General features: G+C 41.7%; 1 protein-coding gene across 1 annotated transcript in view; it reads right to left on the reverse strand.

The window, feature by feature from the left end:
* eftud2 (elongation factor Tu GTP binding domain containing 2) overlaps positions 1–22,732 on the reverse strand; it is a 98,589-nt gene that overhangs the window by 33,730 nt on the left and 42,127 nt on the right. The window contains exons 18-21 of the mRNA XM_060901952.1: positions 14,446–14,586; positions 13,614–13,715; positions 13,418–13,500; positions 6,000–6,086 (exon numbers count right to left, since the gene is read on the reverse strand). Coding sequence (XP_060757935.1) covers positions 6,000–6,086; positions 13,418–13,500; positions 13,614–13,715; positions 14,446–14,586 — 413 coding nt within the window. The remainder of the gene's footprint in view (positions 1–5,999; positions 6,087–13,417; positions 13,501–13,613; positions 13,716–14,445; positions 14,587–22,732) is intronic.

A 22,732-nucleotide genomic window follows, 5' to 3' on the forward strand; every position in this document is an offset into this window, starting at 1 on the left:
CAGTACCAACAATTAAAGGAAAAGAAGACTACAACTACTACTACTACTCATCCGACAGAGTCGGTGCCACGCATGAATTTCGTCTTCCAGCACTCTCGGTCCTGCATTGCAGTCCGGAGTTCCCCAACTTCGAGGCCGGTGTCTTCCTGCAGAATGTCCCTAAGCGTTGTGCAGGGTCTGCCACGCCTTCTGCTGGCGTCTGGAGTCCATAGCAATACTCTTCCTGCCGCCTCTTTATGTCTCATCACATGACCAGCGAGGGTTAGTCGACGCTGTCGAATGATGGTAGAGATACGCGGGTAGGATCCGTAGAGTGACTTGTTAGTAGGATGTTTCCTCCAAGATATATTCTGGACCTTCCGCAGCATCGAGGTGTAAGTACCATCAATCTTTCTCGAAAGCGAATTTGCTAATGACCATGACTCCGAACTATACAGAAGGATGGATTCAACAGATGCTTTAAACACTCATCTTTGTAGACCGCTTTATGGGGGAGGACCATACCTTCGAGAGGGAGTGTATTGCTCCCCACGCTTTCCCCTAACCTTGTCTTCACGTCATGGGCAGTATTGGTATAGCCTCCAAGGTAAAGAAACTCATCGACTTTTTCGATGCTCGACCCGTCTAGTGTATGCAGTGACTCCTCAGATGTTGGGTTAAGGTGCATGACTTTTGTCTTGGTGGGGTTCAAGAAGTGTTGAGTTTCCCTCTCCACACGATGTAGTAAATCTCTGGCATCATGTAGTGTGTCTTCCATGAGCGCAATGTCATCAGCATACGCCAGTTCCGGGAAGACTTCCTCTGGGGTGCCTTCTACTCCTCCGACGTCTGAGGGTCAATCCGTCAGTAGGTGTTATAGCTCTCCTGAGGGCATAATCCAAGCAGATGATAAATAGGAAAGGTGCTAACGGATCACCTTGGAGTACTCCGGTGTTAATCGGGAAACAGTCTGTGTTTCCTTCAGATGTCATGACGACGGCTGAGGTGTTGACATACATGACCCGTATAGCCTCAACGATGGTTGGTGGTATTCCATAGGCCAAGAGTATTTTCAGCATTTTGGCCCTGTCGATCAAGTCGAAGGCTTTTTTGAATACAAGTATTTATTTTATTTATTTTTTAAAAGGAAAGGGAGTTCAGTTGCACCAGTCCTCCCGGAGTGAGCCGAGAGTTGTTGCTAAAACCCAGGACGGAACGGGACGTGACATATCGCTCGGGCAGTGACCTCCCTGCGGTTGTTGCTAAAACCGGTGACGGTCCCGTTCCATCCGGGTTTTAGTAATTACCTGAGCCCAGCAGTAGTGGCGGAATACACAGTATGAAGAAAAGTGAATGAGTGGAGCAGCCGTCTGATTTCTAAACTGGATATTGCTGCCATCTCGCCCTTACGTGGAAGAAGTGAATGAACGGAGAACTGAATGAACAACTGAAAGTCAGACTGTTTCAAAAACAATCGGCCTTCAAGAAGCGAGAACAGACGGGTAAGCTCCGACTCTCGTTTGGATTAAAAAAAAAAAAAAAGTTGTTTACCTGCATTTAGATTAATACATGTAACTTGTATTGTGTGTTTAAGTTAGCGGTATAAGATTATTTAATTGGCTTCAGAATGTGATTGTCTCAGTTCATCTGATTATTTAATTAGTCTTTTATGTTTTATCAGTGAAAATGCATGCATGTACATGTCTGTTGCATAAGTTATAACACCCACCCTGTTTTAATGAGAGTCGACACACAATCAGTGAAGTCAAATCAGTCTTAGTTGAGCAAGTCAGTAACGGTATTTCTTACTTTCAACATAAATGTTTATTTATATGACTTTGGTCTATAGCTGTAAAAGGCCTTGGCCTTAAAACCGGTTACCGCAGTGACGTCACGCACTCAGGGCTGGCTGGCTCAGCGGGGCAACTCGAATGCCAACTTTGTGGTCGATTTTAACTCTCAAAAATATATATTTTTAATTCCCATTTATGCAGCACACAGGAGTCAAGGATGGAGATACTATCCACTCAGAAATGTGTTTAAAAATAAAAGACTCTGCGTATCTCCTTTAAGCATACTGTATCACTATGTGGAAAGCTAGCATGACATTGAACTTGTCTTTGACTTGTTCAGCATCACGCTAACTGAATGGAATACAGTATATCTGATACACCAATCAATGCCAGCCAATATTATTTAAATAGGAAATGCACAACAAAACAAAAGGACGGAAAGAGGGGTCAAAATTGTGACAGAACTGTAAGAAATGGGATTTACATTACGAAAAGCCAAACGAAAGCCAGCACGAACACCTCAATAGAAGAAAACAAGGCCACAGTGGCCTTGAGAGGCGATCACGCACTGTGGATGATTGGATGAAAGTGATATTTAGTGATGAATCACAAATCTGCATTGACCAAGGAGATGATGCTGGAACTTTCGTCTGGTGTCGTTTTAATGAAATATATAAAGATGAAGAAAGCAATCAAATTTCCCCTGCTCGTTTAGGATACAGGGTTGCATGTCGGGTAAAGGACCAGAGGAGACGGCAGTCATTACCTCAGACTTTTTCTCATTCTGTTGATAGAAGATAGGTTTGGTGGTGGTGATGGAGTCATTCTTCAGGATGATAAAGCATCTTGCCACAGAGCAAAGACTGCTGAAGCTTTTCTCAGGAAAGGCACATCAACTCAACGACACGGACAGCAATCAGTCCGGATCTCAATCCGATTGAAAATTTCTCAAGGCGGGGTACACCCTGGACAAGTCGCCAGGTCATCACAGGGCTGGACACATAGACACAGACAACCATTCACACTCCCATTCACACCTACGGTCAATTTAGAGTCACCAGTTAACCTAACCTGCATGTCTTTGGACTGTGGGGGAAACCAGAGCACCCAGAGGAAACCCACGCGGACACGGGGAGAACATGCAAACTCCACACAGAAAGGCCCTCGCCGGCCACAGGGCTCGAACCCGGACCTTCTTGCTGTGAGGCGACAGCGCTAACCACTACACCACCGTGCTGCCCCCGATTGAAAATTGATCTCGGAAATTTTAAAGAAAGAAAGAAAGAAAGGAAGGAAGGAAGGAAGGAAGGAAGGAAGGAAGGAAGGAAGGAAGGAAGGAAGGAAGGAAGGATAGGGAAGGAAAGGAAGGATAGGGAAGGAAAGGAAAGAAAGAAAGAAAGAAAGAAAGAAAGAAAGAAAGAAAGAAAGAATAGGGAAGAAAGAAAAGGAAGAAAGAAGGGAAGGAAGGAAGGAAGGAGGAGAGAAGGAAGGAAGGATAGGGAAGGAAAGGAAGGATAGGGAAGGAAGGAAGAAAGAAGAAAGAAGAAAGAAAGAAAGAAAGAAAGAAAGAAAGAAAGAAAGAAAGAAAGAAAGAAAGAAAGGAAAGAAAGGGAAAAAAGGAAAGAGGGAAGGAAGGATAAGGAAGAAAAGGAAGGAAGGATAGGAAAGAAAAAGAAGGAAGGATAGGGAAAGAAAGAAAGAAAGAAAGAAAGAAAGAAAGAAAGAAAGAAAAGAAAGAAGAAGAAAGAAAGAAAGAAAGAAAGAGGAAAGAAAGAAAGAAAGAAAGAAAGAAAGAAGAAAGAAAGAAAGAAAGAATAGGGAAGAAAGAAAAGGAAGAAAGAAGGGAAGGAAGGAAGGAAGGAAGGAGAGAAGGAAGGAAGGATAGGGGAAGGAAAGGAAGGATAGGAAGAAAGAAAGAAAGAAAGAAAGAAAGAAAGAAAGAAAGAAAGAAAGAAAGAAAGGGAAAAAAAGGAAAGAGGGAAGGAAGGATAAGGAAAGAAAAAGGAAGGAAGGAAGGATAGGGAAAGAAAAAGGAAGGAAGGATAGGGAAAGAAGAAGAAAGAAAGAAAGAAAGAAAGAAAGAAAGAAAGAAAGAAAGAAAGAAAGAAAGAAAGAAAGAAAGAAAGAAAGAAAAAGGAAGGAAGGAAGGAAGGAAGGAAAGAAAGAAAGAAAGGAAGGAAGGAAGGAAGGATAGGGAAGGAAAGGAAGGATAGGGAAGGAAAGGAAGGATAGGGAAGGAAAGGAAGAAAGAAAGAAAGAAAGAAAGAAAGAAAGAAAGAAAGAAAGAATAGGGAAGAAAGGAAGAAGGAAGAAAGAAGGGAAGGAAGGAAGGAAGGAAGGAAGGAGAGAAGGAAGAAGGATAGGGAAGGAAAGGAAGGATAGGGAAGGAAAGAAAGAAAAAGAAAGAAAGAAAGAAAGAAAGAAAGGGAAAAAAGGAAAGAGGGAAGGAAGGATAAGGAAAGAAAAAGGAAGGAAGGATAGGAAGAAAAGAAAAGGAAGGAAGGATAGGGAAAGAAAGAAAGAAAGAAAGAAAGAAAAAGGAAGAAGGAAGGAAGGAAGGAAGGAAGGAAGGAAGGAAGGAAAGAAGAAGGGAAGGAAGGAAGGAAGGAAGGAAGGAAGGATAGGGAAGGAAAGGAAGGATAGGGAAGGAAAGGAAGAAAGAAAGAAAGAAAGAAAGAAAGAAAGAAAGAAAGAAGAAAGAAGAAAGAATAGGGAAGAAAGAAAAGGAAGAAAGAAGGGAAGGAAGGAAGGAAGGAAGGAAGGAAGGAAGGAAGGAAGGATAGGGAAGGAAAGGAAGGATAGGGAAGGAAAGAAAGAAAGAAAGAAAGAAAGAAAGAAGAAAGAAGGGAAGGAAGGAAGGAAGGAAGGAAGGAAGGAAGGAAGGATAGGGAAAGGAAAGGATGGAAGGAAGAAAGAAAGAAAAGAAGAAAGAAAGAAAGATAGGGAAGAAAGAGAAAGGAAGAAAGAAGGGAAGGAAGGAAGGAAGAAGGAAGGAAGGAAGGAAGGAAGGAAGGAAGGAAGGAAGGAAGGAAGATAGGAAGGAAAGGAAGAAGAAAGAAGAAAGAAGAAAGAAAGAAAGAAAAAAGAAAGAAAAAGAAAAAAAGAAAAAGGAAAAGAAAAGAAAAAGAAAGAAAGAAAGAAAGAAAAAAGAAAGGAGAAAGAAAGAAGAAAGAAAAAGAAAGAAAGAAAGAGAAGAAGAAAGAAAGAAAGAAGAAAGGGAAAAAAGGAAAGAGGGAAGGAAGGATAAGGAAAGAAAAAGGAAGGAAGGATAGGGAAAGAAAAAGGAAGGAAGGATAGGGAAAGAAAGAAAGAAAGAAAGAGAAAGAAAGAAAGAAAGAAAGAAAGAAAGAAAGAAAGAAAGGAAGGATAGGGAAGGAAAGGAAGGATAGGGAAGGAAGGAAAGAAAGAAGGGAAGGAAGGAAGGATAGGGAAGGAAGGAAAGAAAGAAGGGAGGGAAGGAAGGAAGAAAGGAAGGAAGGAAGGAAGGAAGGAAGGAAGGGAAAGGAAAGGAAGGAAAGTCCATGACAAGACTCCAGCCTGCACAGCCGATCTGTCAAATGCTATTTGAGAAAGTTGGAAGCAGCTTAATGGTGAATAATGTTTTTCACTGGTGAATGAAAGAATTCAGGCCTGAGGAGGTGCAATACATTAATTGTGATTTTTTTTTTTGTCGATGATTGATTCCATAATTTTCCATAATTTAATTTGTTTGGGGTGGGTATGTTTTACAAAGCCAGAACATTCAGCTATTAAACAAAAATATGTTTGTATCATATCTGTGATTTGCCCATTTGCTACGAAGTTTAAATAAATAAATAAATAAGTAAATAAATAAAAGGGTGAACATCCTCAGTGTCGTGATGCCATCATATTTACCAGGGTTTTTTTGTTAGCGAACACTTTTCTTAAATGAGTTCAAGTGTATCACCTAGTTATACAAAAACAACTCATCAGACACATGAACACTTGCTGAACTTAGCAACAGATGGTTAGTGCGTATTGTAACGCACAATAATATTCATGCGGCCAGTTTTGCCGTCATCGCTGTTTCTGTTCAGAAGTATGAAGAGGAAAATTAACTAAAACCAGCAGCTCACTCACTCCTGTTCAGGCCAGGTGCTGCTTCTCACTGTACAGGGGACAACATGCTCGAATGACTTTCTAATATTACCAAAGCTTATATAGTGTCAAGAAGAGAAGAGTTCAGTGAAGCCTGAGCCTTTGCACCTGTTCCATGTAATCTGCACCACTTCATTCTCAATGTCTTCAGCAAGGCCTTTCTCCAGAGGCTCAGCAATCATCGTGATCTTGTTCCTGGATGTCAACACAGAATATAACGGGATCAACAAATGCACAAACTAAAAGTTAAGCAAAATTGAGTTTTACTGCTTATAATATGCTTCGACACCTCAGTTTTAAAGGAACAGTCCACCGTATTTCCATAATGAAATATGCTCTTATCTGAATTGAGACGAGCTGCTCCGTACCTCTCCGAGCTTTGTGCGACCTCCCAGTCAGTCAGACGCAGTCAGACACGCTGTCACTCCTGTTAGCAATGTAGCTAGGCTCAGTATGGCCAATGGTAATTTTTTGGGGCTGTAGTTAGATGCGACCAAACTCTTCCGCGTTTTTCCTGTTTACATAGGTTTATATGACCAGTGATATGAAACAAGTTCAGTTACACAAATTGAAACGTAGCGATTTTCTATGCTATGGAAAGTCCGCACTATAATGACAGGCGTACTAACACCTTCTGCGCACTTCGGCAGCGCATTGATACAGAGCTCAGATATCAATGCGCTGCCGAAGCGCGCAGAAGGTGTTAGTACGCCTGTCATTATAGTGCGGACTTTCCATAGCATAGAAAATCGCTACGTTTCAATTTGTGTAACTGAACTTGTTTCATATCACTGGTCATATAAACCTATGTAAACAGGAAAAACGCGGAAGAGTTTGGTCGCATCTAACTACAGCCCCAAAAAATACCATTGGCCCATACTGAGCCTAGCTACATTGCTAACAGGAGTGACAGCGCGTCTGACTGACTGGGAGGTCGCGCAAAGCTCGGATAGGTACGGAGCAGCTCGTCTCAATTCAGATAAGAGCATATTTCATTATGGAAATACGGTGGACTGCTCCTTTAAAGCGAATTTAATGTCCACACTTTTTTCCTTGTACAAAGCAACTGTCATGATGTTGACTGACCATGTGTTTTCGAATCATAGCTGAGCAAAAAGGCCATAAATTGATGGAAAATCGATAAGATCAGCCGATTTTCACGGAATCTGCCAAGACTAAATCAGAAGATCCCGAAGGGGTGCTTGATGTCACATGTGTAACAATTTCGTCCCCGTGCGCAGCAGTGGTTAGACCAGTCTTGATATAGAATCACGTTTTGGAGAGAATTCTGATAGTGATTGGGATTCCTATACGTCAGATGAAAGGGCAGATGATAATCAAGGATATTCCGGAGTAAATGGTTAATCTTTCTGAGCCCCCAAGATGAGAAACTGCCAGTTCACTCAGTTCAAGACAGTCTTCCTCTGTAGTGCGCGTGAGATGGAGAGATAGATCGATAGAGCAAGCGAGAGAGAGATGTGCAGAACGCGGTGGTTACCTTTCATCATGTTTTCCTGAACAAAACTAAAAACAAATCAAGCCTTGCAATACTGCAATCTGAGAGCATTTAAACACGTTTCAGTTAATAATTAATGATTCCGTGTGCACGCATTTTTCTTCCTGTTCAAGCGCATCAGATATGATAAGACCAGATGTCGCGAGCGTGTAAATGTTGCTCATAATCCTGTGTGTGTGTGAGAGAGAGAAATAATAGGGGAATCGACGAACTGTCCAAACGTCAGATCAAATGTCATTTATTAAATAAATGGGTTTCTATTTGGTTCCAGTAATTCCCATGTGGTCGTTCTGGTGGTGGTGAACACTTGATGAATCGGATTTATTATTAGCAGGCGACAAGAAATCTGCCCGCTTCATTTTAGGTGAGTGCTATTTCTCGGAAATTCGTGAACTGAATGTCCTGTTGTATATCGATTTGAACATCCAAACACAACGCAGCGCTTTCCCATCGTTATTTTTGTAAGATTCCAAAAACAATATCTAGTTTCAGTTAATAAACAAGTACGGAGTCAGAGGAACGGAAATGACCCAGATAACCGGGGTTCCACGTGTGACGTCATGCGAGATTTGCCCTGAGGCAAGGCTGCCGTCTTCCGGGATCCGGGCGCCACGATTTATTGATAGTTTTTGTGCTTGATAATAAAATAAATAATTTATATTATTTCCCCCCCCAGGGTTTCCCATACATAGACCATTGTGTGGCGCAGCGCCACACAATGGATTCCTATCGCCACACAATCGGACTCGCGATTTAAAAAAAAAAAAAAATTCCGTTGCGTTCTGTTCATTCATAGTGCTATTTCTTCTCATTCGTGCGCGCGTGCACACACCCACACACAGAGACGGAGAGGCGTGTCCACAGGCCTGCCGTTGCGCATGTACCCGGACTGCAAGTAGGCCTGTTAGGCTAATTAAAAATAACGCAGCCTTCCCGATTCGCCTTCCGACCCCTTATTTTAAAAGGTAGCCTACGTCGTGCTCGTGATGAGCTTTATCATAGCCTTCTTGGCTTACAGGAAATGGACACCCCTGAGTCAGGCTATAAACCAATTTTGATGCATACAGTAGCAGCTTGACGCAAGGAACCGGCCTTATTGCATTATCCCGTTTATCCCGCTTCAGCATTCATGCAAGTTATTAATAATGGCTTGACATTCACAATAAATAAAGATTTCCCACTAGCCTAAATAAAATGTTGTTATACTCGCAGGGATGCCTAATTGATGCTATCTGAAGCATAAAATCTGAATATTTTAAGAAACATCTTTATTAGCTTTATTGGCGAAGTAGAATTGCGAGCGGGATTTCTCAGCTATGAATAGGGTAAGCACATAGAAATTCGGTATTCCTTTGTATATATTTTTGATGTAATGGAAATTTTTAGCGCTTTGATGATGAAGAAAATGTACTTTTTTATCCATAGATTAAAACAGACCTCAGGAACAGGCTCCAAGGGGAACACCTGGCAGCCTGCTTACGAATCTCCATAAATGGTCCCGAACCCAGTGACTTCCCTTACGATAGGGCACTGGAGTTTTTTTTTTTCAGGAAGCCACGCAGAATTAAATGTTCTGATAGGGCATGCAGGCTTTGCACCAATCAGGGTAATGCTTTTTCATTATTGTTAGTTGCCCTGGCGTTACCTTAAGTGGTTTCTTACATCTAATTATGATATTTTATTTTATTATTATTTTGTTGTTACATTATACTATTTATTTCATTTTAGTATTGGTTGAGGCAAGTGTTGAGTTCAATATTTAAAATAAAAACCTCCAGCTTGTTTTTTTGCAATTTATTCCTTGAATGTCAACTAAAGAATGATTGAAAGATCGCCACCAAAAAGGCAAAGAACTAAACTTTAACTTCAATTTTGGTGAGTAATTTTCATAAATTTAAAAGACAGGTTTTCCACCAACATCAAGCCCAGCAAACTAATGGCCTGCCCTGTAATGTAAAGTTGGGTCGAGGAATGAAACCAGGCAGGGTTCTGGTAAAAATTGTTTTAGCTGTCTTCTCTTAAAGAACTTAAAAGAATTTAGATCGAACTGAATAATCTCAAATGCTTCTTGTAGCTTTAAAATAGTCCCAGCAGGTGACTCTGAAGAAAAATACTGTGTGTTTGAACACCGCCTGCTGTAAACACTTTGCATACACCCCAATGACCGACTCCACCGACCGCCACGACACCACCGCGCACGATTCCCTCATCGGCACAGTGGAACACCACAAATTGCTACCTGGTCTGTGGGAAACACTGCCCCCCTGCTTTATTAATCATGGATGCAAACGGCGCGCCTTTTGGCGGATGCCGCCTTTTTCACGGCTGTCTGGGGGACTTGTGTGAATCGTGCGGAAGTATAAGTATGAGAAGAAAACAGTAAATCAGAAAGCTGCGCACGTAAAGCCAATTGGCTGCGCGCCATTATCTGCTGCTGGCTGCACTTCACTGCACACGCAAGGATTTTCATCAGTCCAACGGAAGTTACGTAATTGGCTTTACGTGCGCAGCTTTCTGATTTACTGTTTTCTTCTCATACTTATCCTTCCTATGTTTCATGGACTGTAACGGCATTTGCTTATTTAGTAATTTTGACTACGTTCAGACTGCACCCTGAAACGACCCATATCCGATTTGTTGTGAAATCCGATTTTTTTGTTAGGCCGTTCACATTACCAATTATATGATACTTGTATGCGATCTCCAATATGAACGGAAAACAACCCAAAACTGTCCCGCATGAGCAAATTGACACGTAATATAAGCACATCTACGTAATACGTAAACAAACAAAAAAAAAAAAGCGCACTCTTCAAGTTTGCAAGTAAAGCATGGAGATGAGGCGAGACCTGGCGCGGCGGAACTCACACAATAATCTGATTAATGTGGGCAGCAGACTAATGAGACCGAAGGTGTCAAATTACTGGAAATTTCCAGAACAATCTTATAATCTTGTAATACAGGATGGTTTAACATCCAGGTCCCTACCAAATCCACCATTAGCTTCAGTGCTTAATTTGTAAAGTGGGAGGTCCAGGAGCGCAAAGGATGAGTGGCTCCGGTGCGGAAAAAAAAGAAGGGGGGGGGGGGCGCTTCTGGGCATGTATTGTAATAACACTGCAAATTAAGTTCATCTGCGAAAAACCCCGCTCACACTCTACACTTGAGATAGGGACAGTGTTGATCGCGGCCAAGAGGCCCTTCAGTTCATCTGGGATGAATTCTCCATTACTTTCCCTGAATTCCCTGAATGCCCTGATGACATGTCGTGGGTCATTGATGCAAAACTGCTGGCAGAGCGCTTCCACTTCTTTTTCCCCGAACAGCGCGTCTTCCTCCCGCGGCCACGGAAGTGTGCACCCTCCTTTTCCGTAATATACAAACAGATATTTTGTGGATGCCGTTTCATGAGAGAAATCACCGACAAGACTGATATCAAAATCAGACATTAACACTAAATAAACTTGCATTTATTTATTTAATTATTTGGGTTTTTTATTTGGGTTTTTTGGGTAACTAACACCTTCTGCGCGCTTCGACAGCACATTGATATGGAGCTCAGATATATGTTAGTACGCCTGTCATTATAGTGCGGACTTTCCATAGCATAGAAAATCGCTACGTTTCAATTTGTGTAACTGAACTTGTTTCATGTCACTGGTCATATAAACCTATGTAAACAGGAAAAACGCGCAAGAGTTTGGTCGCATCTAACTACAGCCCCAAAAAATACCATTGGCCATGCTGAGCCTAGCTACATTGCTAACAGGAGTGACAGCGCGTCTGACTAACTGGGAGGTCGCGCAAAGCTCGGAGAGGTACGGAGCAGCTCGTCTCAATTCAGATAAGAGCAGATTTCATTATGGAAGTACGGTGGACTGTTCCTTTAAGTAAGAAACCAGTTTAGTAAATGCTGTGGTATAAACAAACAATCTGTGGTTAAAGATGTTTAAGAAAAAAAAAAAAAAGCTATGTGCTGCAGCAAAACAAACCTAAGCTTACTCAACTCAGATCTGGATCTTGTAGTAAACGTTAAAGCTGTACTGCCTTTCAGATTTTCCAAGTGTAGGTCATAAAAAGAATTTTCCCCGACACTCAATTATTTTTGTTTAGTGGACTGAAAGCAACTGGATTCAAATCTCAGACTTCCAATTTTATTAGTTTTTTTTAATAGAACAATTAATGAATTTAAAGAAGAACTGAAGTCATTTTTAAACTTGCTCTATTAACGTCTTATTCAATTACATTTTCAGTTTTAATAACCTTATATCGTGACTCATATTGGCAACGAATTGCAATTAAATATTATACTAATTGGCCTATTTGGTTTTTAGCCATGTTGAATTTAGTTCGTTTGGTCCACGGCAGGCGTCGCTTATCCGCGCGATCTTCACAAGACTTGTGCGAGACTTCGAAGCGTGAAGTGTCAGCCAGGTGTCAGTGCCGCCATTTTGAAAAGTGTTTTCCAAACGAAATATTGCACAAAAACGAGTTTAAATGACGATTACTGCCTACTTTTTTCAAACTTTCCTGATCGCTATCAAAACAAACAAAACTTCCAGCTTGATTACGTCAGCATTCGAAAGAGGGCGCGCGCGTCTTTTGACAATGTTGGCGGATGTCGGTCGCTTTGATTTCCGCTGTACGTTTTACTTCCGTCCTACAATGTCTCGCACAGGTCTCAACGAATCTCGTTTACAGCCATTGCTTTGACATACGGACTGATATATTACATAGCGCATTTCAAACACTCATAACTTGCTATACGTCACATCCATAACGGAATTTCGTCGCATCCATAACGCTGACTTTTCCTTCTGAAACTCTGCATGAAATACAAAATATTTTAAACAAAGATTTTTTAATATTCACCTTGGACCCCTCTATCAAATGGGTATCTCCATTTCGACATTAGGTTTACAATTTCACAGAGTTTGATAAAAATGTACAGTCACCCAAGAAAAGTGATACTTTTACTGTCACATCCATAACGCATCTTTTATTGGCATTTTCTGGCATGCCCTAGATGTACTATGGGAATTGTTCTTGTTCTATCACTTCTCCAGTATGGTACAGCCTTAAAATATGCAACACCTGTTTAAATACTGGGAGACAATAAAACATGCACTGGGTCATTTGTTGCCATTTTGAGTTCAAGTGTCACGTCCATAACGCTGGAATTGCTCTATAGCAGCGACAAAATAGCGATCAAAAATACATTCCGATATTTAATAAAATGAGAAATAGAATTATGATGATAAAAAAAACGTGCCTTCAGTTCTCCTTTAAGGCCACGTGGCTCTAAATTCTCCGCTATTTTTTCCTGCTTCACCGTGACCCAATTCAAGATACAACGTCATGTATGATGTGGTGGGCTTTCCCTGTTCGCACAAGGCATTGTGGGATACAAATTTGAAACAGGAGAGAACAATGGAGGACGCGAGTGTGTGAATGAAACGTGAAAGACTGACGACAGTAACGGAAAGCGAGAAGAAAAGACGTTATGTTTTATACGAAGGAAAGGAAACGCAGGACCAAACTAATAAATATCGGCGCTCAGCGAGCACCTCGGTGTGATCAGCTGTTCGTTTAGCGACAGAATGATGGAACTGTCAGTGCACGGTCAAAGGTAAACCTGCGCATGCACACACACACACACACACACACACGGATTTCCTCTGTCTGCTTGACTGCGCGAAGCGAGCGATTTCATGCACATTATTTGCTTTAATCCCCTCAAGTTAAATAACTTCCCAGCCACAGAATGGCCTGATATTTTGAGAGACAGTACAGAAAAACATATCACAATGACGAAATTTCAGAGGGAACTAAATTTCACCGATTTCATGAAATCGAAAGGCCGTCTAGCTTTAAGATTTTACCATGCTGCCACTAATTTTTTAGTTCAAAAAAAAAAAACACATTTCAACAAAATCACCATCGCACTGGACTACAAGGCTTCGCAAATTCTGATTGGCTGCTGTGTAACTGTGTGTAAGTTTTCACGTACTTTTTATTGGGTGTTTCAGCAAAGCACTTGAGAGAGGATGTTTCCACCACTGTCTCGCAAAAGGTCACTACAGGGTCAGCTACCTGGGGTGAAAAGTTAAAGCAATGCATTTTAGAAAAGTCCATTGACCTCAGTCAAAAAAAAAAAAATGTAAAAACGTACCAGAGAGCGTATTGTGGAATAAAAGTAGTAGTACCTTGATGTCGATCTCGGAGTACATCTTCCTCAGGTCGTGCATGACGCAGTCCAGGTAGAGCTCACCTGTACCCAGGATAACATGCTCTCCAGACTCCTCCACCTACACACACAGCCCTGCTTTAGTAGTCTATAAATCATCTAAAGAAGTCCAGCCCTGTTTAGATGTAGCCTGGGCCCGCCCATCCTAAGCGTGACGCAACACGAGGGCCTGTTGCGAGCTTAGTCTGGCCAGGCAAGCTATCTCCAGCTCTTCCAAGCTCCGGAAAAATCGGGAACCAATCAACTTTGAGCATCTCCAACGGCCCTGGGTAGAGGCGTGTTCAAGGCAGTGACGTAGTAGAACTGCGACCGGAAACCATAGATTGTTTACAGAATCATGCTGTATTGAAAGCATTCAACGGGAAGTTCTCATTAAAAACGGAGCAAAGAGCAGCCCTGGAGGTATTTATTGAAAGGAAGGACGTTTTCGCCTTGCTCCTGACCGGCTTCGGTAAGAGTTTAATCTACCAGTTAGCCCCGCTGGTAGCCAAATCAATGGGGCTCAGCGAGAATCCTATCGTCGCGTCACATACGTCAGAGGAAAGAGTGATGTGATTGGTTTAAGCTTCGTCACAGCCTTTTCTGGCTTCGACCAGTAGCAAACTGAGGCATTTCAGGGAGGCGGGTCAACCACGGGCTCTGGGAAACGGTTGGGCTGAATATCTTGGCCAGACCAATAGCTTGTAGAGCTTTGAAGTCGCGTTAGCCAGGCTAGTTTAGATGTGCAAATGAGTAGAGAGCAGTACAGTAGTGAGCATTTCTATATGTACTTGTGTACATGTGTGTTTTACCTTTGTTGTAAGAGATGGGTAGCTCTTATTAACTTTCCTCAGGCCGTCCAACATCTTCGGCAGCTCAGAGGGATTCACAGGCTCCACGGCAATTTTAATGACGGAAGCAGTGTTGAATTTCAGCGGCCTGAAGATCTGAGCCTGAACACACAAACATGCCGCATCGTGTCAGTCTGTTTTTGTTTGGGCAGGCCATTTCACGGAGCGTGATAATAAATCGTATGTTAAAAATCACTGAACGGTCGGGGCAAAAAAAACGAAGGAAGTGGTGGGTATGAAAATTTACGACGGAGAAAAAGTAGGCCTGCGAAAAAGAAATCCGAGCAGGATGGCAAATTATAAATAGGGCTAAACTACAGATGTTTTCACTTCTGCAGGGTCCCGCTGGCACTCATTGACGAACATAAGAGAAGAGAAAATGACTAGCGGTCGTCACAGTGATGAACGCATGCCATCTTTATCATAATCATCTTTTTTTTTTTTAAACAAAGGAGTTTTTATTGTTTTTCCCAGTTATAAAAGATACAAGTTGAGATACATTTCAATACAATCCCACCCCACAAACAACCCCACCCCACTGCACCACCACGAATCCATAATACAGCACAGGTTCAGTAATAATTGTACACACACACACATACATATTTTATATATTAGTGCTGTCAAGCAATTAAAATTTAATCGCGATTAATGTCGCTACTGTCATAGTTAACTCGCGATTAATCGCAATTTAATCACACATTTTTGTCACATGAAAAACCATTGTAATTCTCTTATCAGCATAAAAAAGTGAATGAGCTTGCTTTGTACCAATGTTTTTTTTTTTATTGCAGAGCATAACACGCCTTGTCCCAGCCACTGACATCCATAACTTCCATATTAGATGAGAAAACCAAGGGATGAAAAATAAAGTGCATAGCAACTGTGAAATAAAAAAAATGTTTTATTTTACTCTTCATTAGTTTCTTTTGAAGAGAAGTATTTGCCATAAAAGAAGAAAAAAAACAGATAAAAATAAAAATGTTCAAAAACGTTCATCATAGTGTGGCACTGTATTATCTAATGCTCACTGCTTATAACTCTACACCTACCCGGTGGAGATGAGCTGGGAAACTGAAGACTGAAGGAACAGTATTGAAAAGTATTTTTCCAGTCTCACCTGTGAAAGGTAATCCCATGTGATCTCGTTTGGACGGTAAACCTGTTGGTACAGTTAAACGCAGCGCGCGACAAGCCTCAGCAGGAACTACGGGTGACTCGCAGGGCCAAATTAGAATTTGCGTTAACGGCACTATTTTTTTTTAATCGCGTTAAATTGAGATTGCGTTAACGCGTTATCGCGTTAACTTTGACAGCACTAATATATATATTTTTTTTTTTTTTTCAAAAGTTTGGGGTCACCCAGACAATTTTGTGTTTTCCATGAAAAGTCACACTTTTATTTCCCACCATAAGTTGTAAAATGAATAGAAAATATAGTCAAGACATTTTTCTGGCCATTTTGAGCATTTAATCGACCCCACAAATGTGATGCTCCAGAAACTCAATCTGCTCAAAGGAAGGTCAGTTTTATAGCTTCTCTAAAGAGCTCAACTGTTTCCAGCTGTGCTAACATGATTGTACAAGGGTTTTCTAATCATCCATTAGCCTTCTGAGGCAATGAGCAAACACATTGTACCATTAGAACACTGGAGTGAGAGTTGCTGGAAATGGGCCTCTATACACCTATGGAGATATTGCACCAAAAACCACACATTTGCAGCTAGAATAGTCATTTACCACATTAGCAATGTATAGAGTGGATTTCTGATTAGTTTAAAGTGATCTTCATTGAAAAGAACAGTGCTTTTCTTTCAAAAATAAGGACATTTCAAAGTGACCCCAAACTTTTGAACGCTAGTGTATCCTCAGTAATTTCTATGCCTAACTCTTCTTCCCATTGGTTTTTTTAAACGTGTCAAGGGTTCTAAGTCATAAGAAATGAGTGACGTGTAAATTTTTCCGATAAGCCCTTTATGGTTGGAGCTAAGCTCTAAAATACCCCTTTTCCACCAAATCAGTTCCAGGGCTGGTTCGGGCCAGTGCTGGTTCACAACTTGTTCAACTTGCGAGCCAGCTGAGAACCAGTTTGCTTTTCCATAGCTCGTGGTGCTAAGGGAAGCCACGTCATTACGTCGTTGTATACGTCAGTTACGTCGCTATGTTTGCATAAACCTTGGCGCAAATATCGAAGCAAAAACAACACGGAAGAAGCAGCAGCAGCAACAACAACAATAATAATAATAATGGATGACTTCGCGTTTGTACAGCTACTTCTCATCGCTTAAAAATGGCGATCTTTCGCGGTCTTCTTATTGTTGTTGTTCTTGAGCAGGCTCAAGAACAGTTTCTTTCACCAGGCGGTCAGGAGGCTCAACTCCCTCCCTGTTCTGCCCCTCCTCCCCCCTGCCACAGATTCTGCTCGCACCCCCCCGTCAGCATCTGACATGTCATCCTCACAGTCCCCCCCCCCCCCCCCAAACACACACACATATACATACATCTCATCGTTCATTAACACACTGAACTCAGGGACCGCACATCTCACTTTACCTCGCTCATTTGCACTATTCCGCACTACCTCATCTTAACAGCTGCTAGTTTGTTTATTCTGCTTATTTCATGTTTACCTGCTATACCTCAAGTGCCCTTGACTGTTTGGTTATTGTACCAATTTGTGTGCGTGTGTGTGTGTGTGTGAGTGAGTGTTTAGTCTAGTTAATATCTAGAGTGTTTATACTGTTTATATTGTCTGAGTGTTTAGTCTGTCTTGTTCTTATCTAGTGTTTATACTGTTTATATTGTTTGAGGGGCGGCACAGTGGTGTAGTGGTTAGCGCTGTCGCCTCACAGCAAGAAGGTCCGGGTTCGAGCCCCGTGGCCGGCGAGGGCCTTTCTGTGTGGAGTTTGCATGTTCTCCCCGTGTCCGCGTGGGTTTCCTCTGGGTGCTCCGGTTTCCCCCACAGTCCAAAGACATGCAGGTTAGGTTAACTGGTGACTCTAAATTGACCGTAGGTGTGAATGAGAGTGTGAATGGTTGTCTGTGTCTATGTGTCAGCCCTGTGATGACCTGGCGACTTGTCCAGGGTGTACCCCGCCTTCCGCCCGTAGTCAGCTGGGATAGGCTCCAGCTTGCCTGCGACCCTGTAGAAGGATAAAGCGGCTAGAGATTATGAGATGAGATATTGTTTGAGTGTTTAGTCTATGTCTAGTTCCTATCTAGAGTGTTTATACTGTTTATATTGTTTGTTTTTTTCAATTATTCTATTTTTATTTATTGCATTGCCAGTTTGCACTGTGGGTCAGAGAGGACTGATATTTCATCTGTGCTGTATGTTGAGCATGTATAGCAGTAGTCTGGTTAACACCAGACCATATCACAAGTGAAATATGGTCTGGAATCCGCCTATTGAATTTCTCGTAGGGGAGGTGTGGTTTACGATTGTCAACGGCCGTTTATTGGACGTTGCGAATGTCTATCATTTGGCGTATACGTAGCCCATGGCCAATCATGGCAGTTGTACCCGGTGACGTAGTTTGAGCGACGAAGAGGCGAAGAAGAGAAGGAAAGAGAAAGCAAAACAAAAATAGGAAAACAATGGCACCGAACGATTACTGCCGTTTGTGCAAAACAAAGCTTGATCGAAAGTTTGGTTCGTATCGCTCGCCGCCATGTTAAATGTGATCCATAAACACTCCCAAATAAACTACAAGCTTCCGTTTGTCGAGTAGTATACGTCCCCGTCTTTCCACCCCTCCCCACTCTCTGATTGGCTCCCTAACTCAGGCGAGCCTTTAGACCATAGTTTCCATGCTGTCTTTTCAGATCGGAACGATTGTGCAAAGCAGCATGGGATTTCCCAGGCTAGTATAGCAGGGGTGTCCAAACTGATCCATAAAGGGCCGTGTGGCTGCAGGTTTTCATTCCAGCCATGCAGCAGCACACCTGACTTGGCTCATTCAATCAACTGAACTGTCTTCACACAGTCAAATACTTGCAGCCACACCCACCCTCAGGCATGCAAACTGGTCAGGGGTGAAAAGGGTGAGAAGGATGTACGGGGACACGGCACGCGCGCAAAAGTACATTTCGTAGTCTACGTTACAAAAAAAATTGCAACCAGTGACATCTTGAATTTAATACAGTACAAAATAACTTTCCATAAACATGTCTTAATAAGTTACTGTTGAGTGGCCGGTAAATTGTACCATTTATTTGTCAGTGGCCGGTAAAGTTTGATATTTTGTGAAGTTAATTTTCACCCCTGTGTACAACACAGTGGGCTATTTACAAAAAGGTATATATTACTGCCTGTGCTATCTAACAGACCTACCCCAGAGGACACACCTGGCCAATCCCTGTCTGTCAATTTTCTTAAAGACATCACCTATGTGAAATCAGGGGCGGATCTAGAAAAATATTTATGGGGTGGCAAGAGGGGGGCAGGAATTTTTGAGGGGTGGCAACGTATTACAGACATGTATATATACTGAATTTAATCACAGTTTGACGACAAATAGTATGTACACACTACAAAAGGGCACAGACTGCCATTTACAAACTCATACAGATAAACTTAATCTCATGCCTTTATTGTTCACGAAGAACACACATTCTCAGATGAGGTCTATACCGTTTCTGGACAGTTTTATACTGTATATGCAAAAGAACAGACACTAAAAAACAACAATAACAACACTGCTTCAAGTTCAGCATGATTTAAACCATTTACACCAGTGTCACATTTTATAGTTTTTTTTCCTCATGCTTTGTAAAGGCTCACCAGTGAGCAGAACATGAACTTGTCATGCCTACAACAGCTGAATGCGGCGATTTCCATGTTGCTCAGCAAAACGCTTCACAAATTTATCAAGATCTAATGCTTTTGTGCGCTTTGATTCAATGCTGAGTACAGCCAAACTTGATAGTCTCTTTTCTGTCATAGTCAACCGCAAATAAGTCTTTATGAGCCTGAGAGATGAAAAACTTCGTTCACAGGATGCACTGCTCACAGGCAAGACAACCGCTATTTTACACAACCTGAACAACTCAAAAAAAAAACAACATCATCTTGGTATGGGTCCAAAAACAGTGAACTCCATGAGAGTGGTAGGACTCTCCTGTTCCCCCTTTTTTCTGTCTAGTACTCTCCTCGTCTGATGTAACTCATGTTTAAGATCCTCAATATTTGAATCATAAGCTTCAGCCAATAGCAATGTTTTCCTTGACAGACGGTGAATCAATATTAACTTTTGTGGCCGACTTTACACAAAACTAATGTCAGCCCTAGCTAACATTAGGCCAAAAAAAAAAAGTGTGTTTCAGGTAACATGAAATACTAAAATAAGGTCGGTAGGTAGGAAATTTTTTTTTTCTTAATTTGTTTTATTTTGTTCGAAAAAATTAACACAAGTAAACATCTTACAAAATAGTATTTTGGCACAGAATCCTTTATACCACACATCATAATAAAATAAGTGTTTTAAATCTTTAAACGAATAAAAAAAATATCGCAAGAGTTCGAGTTATGATCTGCGGAAGCGTATTGCTGCCACACTCAAAAAAAAAAAAATTGGCTTAGACTCAAGTAATTACGTGAAAAGATATTGTTAACAGAGTTATCACGTTTTTACAATATATTTATCATGTAATAACATAACACGTAATTTCATGATATTTTCATGTGATAATGTGAAAACACCTTATCAAGAAATAACGTGAAAATATGGTTTAACGTCCTAGGCTCAGCTACTTCCATTAAAAGCAGACGGCCTCGCCTCGCCTACTGTAGAACTTGGGTCGAGCAAAAACACGGAGCAAAAACATGGCTGAATCCTGAATGACTCCTATTTGTATAAATAGGGGACTACATAGGCGGCAAAATGTAGTGTTTTTCCCTGCCATGGAAGTGCACTTGTATACTGAAGAGGAAGCAATTTGCATTACAGCCAGGAAGGCTGATAGAAGTGGCAAAACATTTTACTTTTTATCGTTTCTTTCACAACTTGAATGCGTTGAAACAAAAAAAAAATTATGACAAACTAACGCTGCTTACACTAAAATATCGAGGGAAATTTGTAATAAAAACTTTACGGTCGGCAATTTCGACGCGGAAATTCTCGATCGGTCGGGTTACCGGAAACACACTTTTTTTTTTTTTTGCCTTACATGTATAGTTAGCTAAATAACCTTCTCCAACCTGATTTTTATCCTCTCAAAATCAGCATCGCAACTATGCTAGCACTGTTCATTCATTATAATTTCATTTTTTGATAGATAGTTAATCAGCTTTTACCCCTTTCCTCCCGTGTCTCCTTTCCTCGTGACTCCTGCCTCCCTCACTTCGCGCCTCTCAATTTTCCAAAACAACCAATCTCTGGCGTTATCTCGTGCTGCATTCGCCACAGTCGGACATTGGAAATTCGCGCACGTAAATGTCAAATTGGCCGTAATTTTTCTTTGAATTCGTCGCTGCCAACTGGGGTAGCAGCAGGGGTGGCAAGGCTTTCTTTTAGAGTGGCATATGCCACCCCGGTAGATCTGCCCATGGTTATTCACCCCCGAGCGCGCTGGAAACTGTTCCATTGGTATTCAGATTCAGTCGCGAGATGAGGTTGCCAGATCTCTCTATAAAAAGGTGACTTTGCGGTCTGAATCTGTGGAATATTCGTAAGCGAGGACTGGCAACCAGCAGTGGGTTGTGCACCAGCTGATCAGAACTCCAATGGAAAAGAAGCGTGTTAGTAACTGTTTATCTTGATTGGCTGTAACCTTGTAAGTGAAATGTTTGGCAACAATAGCGTTGTAGCCTGCCTCCCCCCCCCCCAAAAAAAAAATCTCTTCGGATCTACACGATTCACACAAGTGACCTATTTTGGGACCAAAACGGCGAATTTCGCCGAAAGGTGAGGAGTTTGCATGTGTGCACCCTTGATTAAAGGCTGGGTGTGTCAGTTGATTGAATGAGCCAAGTCAGGTGTGCTGCTGCATGGCTGGAATGAAAACCTGCAGCCACACGGCCCTTTATGGATCAGTTTGGACACCCCTGATGTATAGCATATTTGACAATAAAGTTGACTTGAATTGACTTAACAACTCCGCCCCCCCCCACTGACGTAACTGGTTCTTTCCTCTGGCCCAGCAGAGAGTTGGTGCTAGCCTGGAACCGGTTTTTCTGGCCCCAGAGCCAGTTCTTTGTCAGTGGAAACAGAAAACCCGGTTCCAAACTAAGCACTGGCCCCGAACCAGCCCTGGAACTGCTTTGGTGGAAAAGGGGCAAAAGAGAGTCAAGGAGAGAGCTGGGCGGCATAGATGGAAATTGAGCCGATTCTGAGGAAACAAAGTTGCGAAGTTGCAGGTACTTGAAGAAGTGTGTGTTGGGAATTTCATATTTTAAATCTCAATTGCTCAAATGATGCAAAATTCTTATCAATATAGAAGTCTTTTAAAGTAGCTAATCCATTCCTGGTCCAGATATCAAAGGATCCGTCTATGATGGAAGGTTTAAACATATTGTTTCTTGATATAGGGGCATTAATTAAGTTATTAAGTAAAAATGCTCGTCTGAACTGTGCCCATATCTTCAAGGAGTGCTTAACAACTGGATTTATAGAATATCTGGATATAGGTTCTGGTAGTGGGAGCTTGGAGCAAAGTAAAGCATGTAAAGAGGCAGGTTCACATGTCGACTTTTCCAGCCGCAACCACTTTGAGTCACTATCTTGTGATGGGTTAAGCCAATGTAGCATAGCACGTATGTTAGCCGACCAGTAATAATACTGTAAGTTGGGTAAAGATAGTCCTCCATGTTCACAGTGCCGCTGTAAAATGTTCTTTTGTATTCGTGGAATTTTTTTTATTCCAGATGAATGAGGATAACAGTTTATCAAGAAGCAAAAAAAAAAAGGATTTTGTCAAAGATAGGAATACACTGGAACAGATACAAAAATCTAGAGGGGTATTCACACAGCAACTTTTACTCCAGTGTAGCACCAGGACTGCCCCGGTAGAGCGTTCACACGGTACAAAGTTATACCGGTGTAGCCCCTGAAAGCTGCTTAAACCGGTGCAAATCTAACCCTGCTCAGGAGGTGGTTTAAGAAATTTACTCCGGAGTAAATGCTAGTTTGCGGGGCAGCACCGATATAAAATGGGACGTCTGAACGCTACAGGGGTAGACTCGCTATGCGTGAGGAGAGTTGATTACATACGGGCATTGCATAATTTGCATCCTGGTATTTTGCGCTTC

The sequence above is a fragment of the Neoarius graeffei genome, chromosome 20 (genome assembly GCF_027579695.1).
Source record: "Neoarius graeffei isolate fNeoGra1 chromosome 20, fNeoGra1.pri, whole genome shotgun sequence".
Classification (NCBI taxonomy): domain Eukaryota; kingdom Metazoa; phylum Chordata; class Actinopteri; order Siluriformes; family Ariidae; genus Neoarius; species Neoarius graeffei.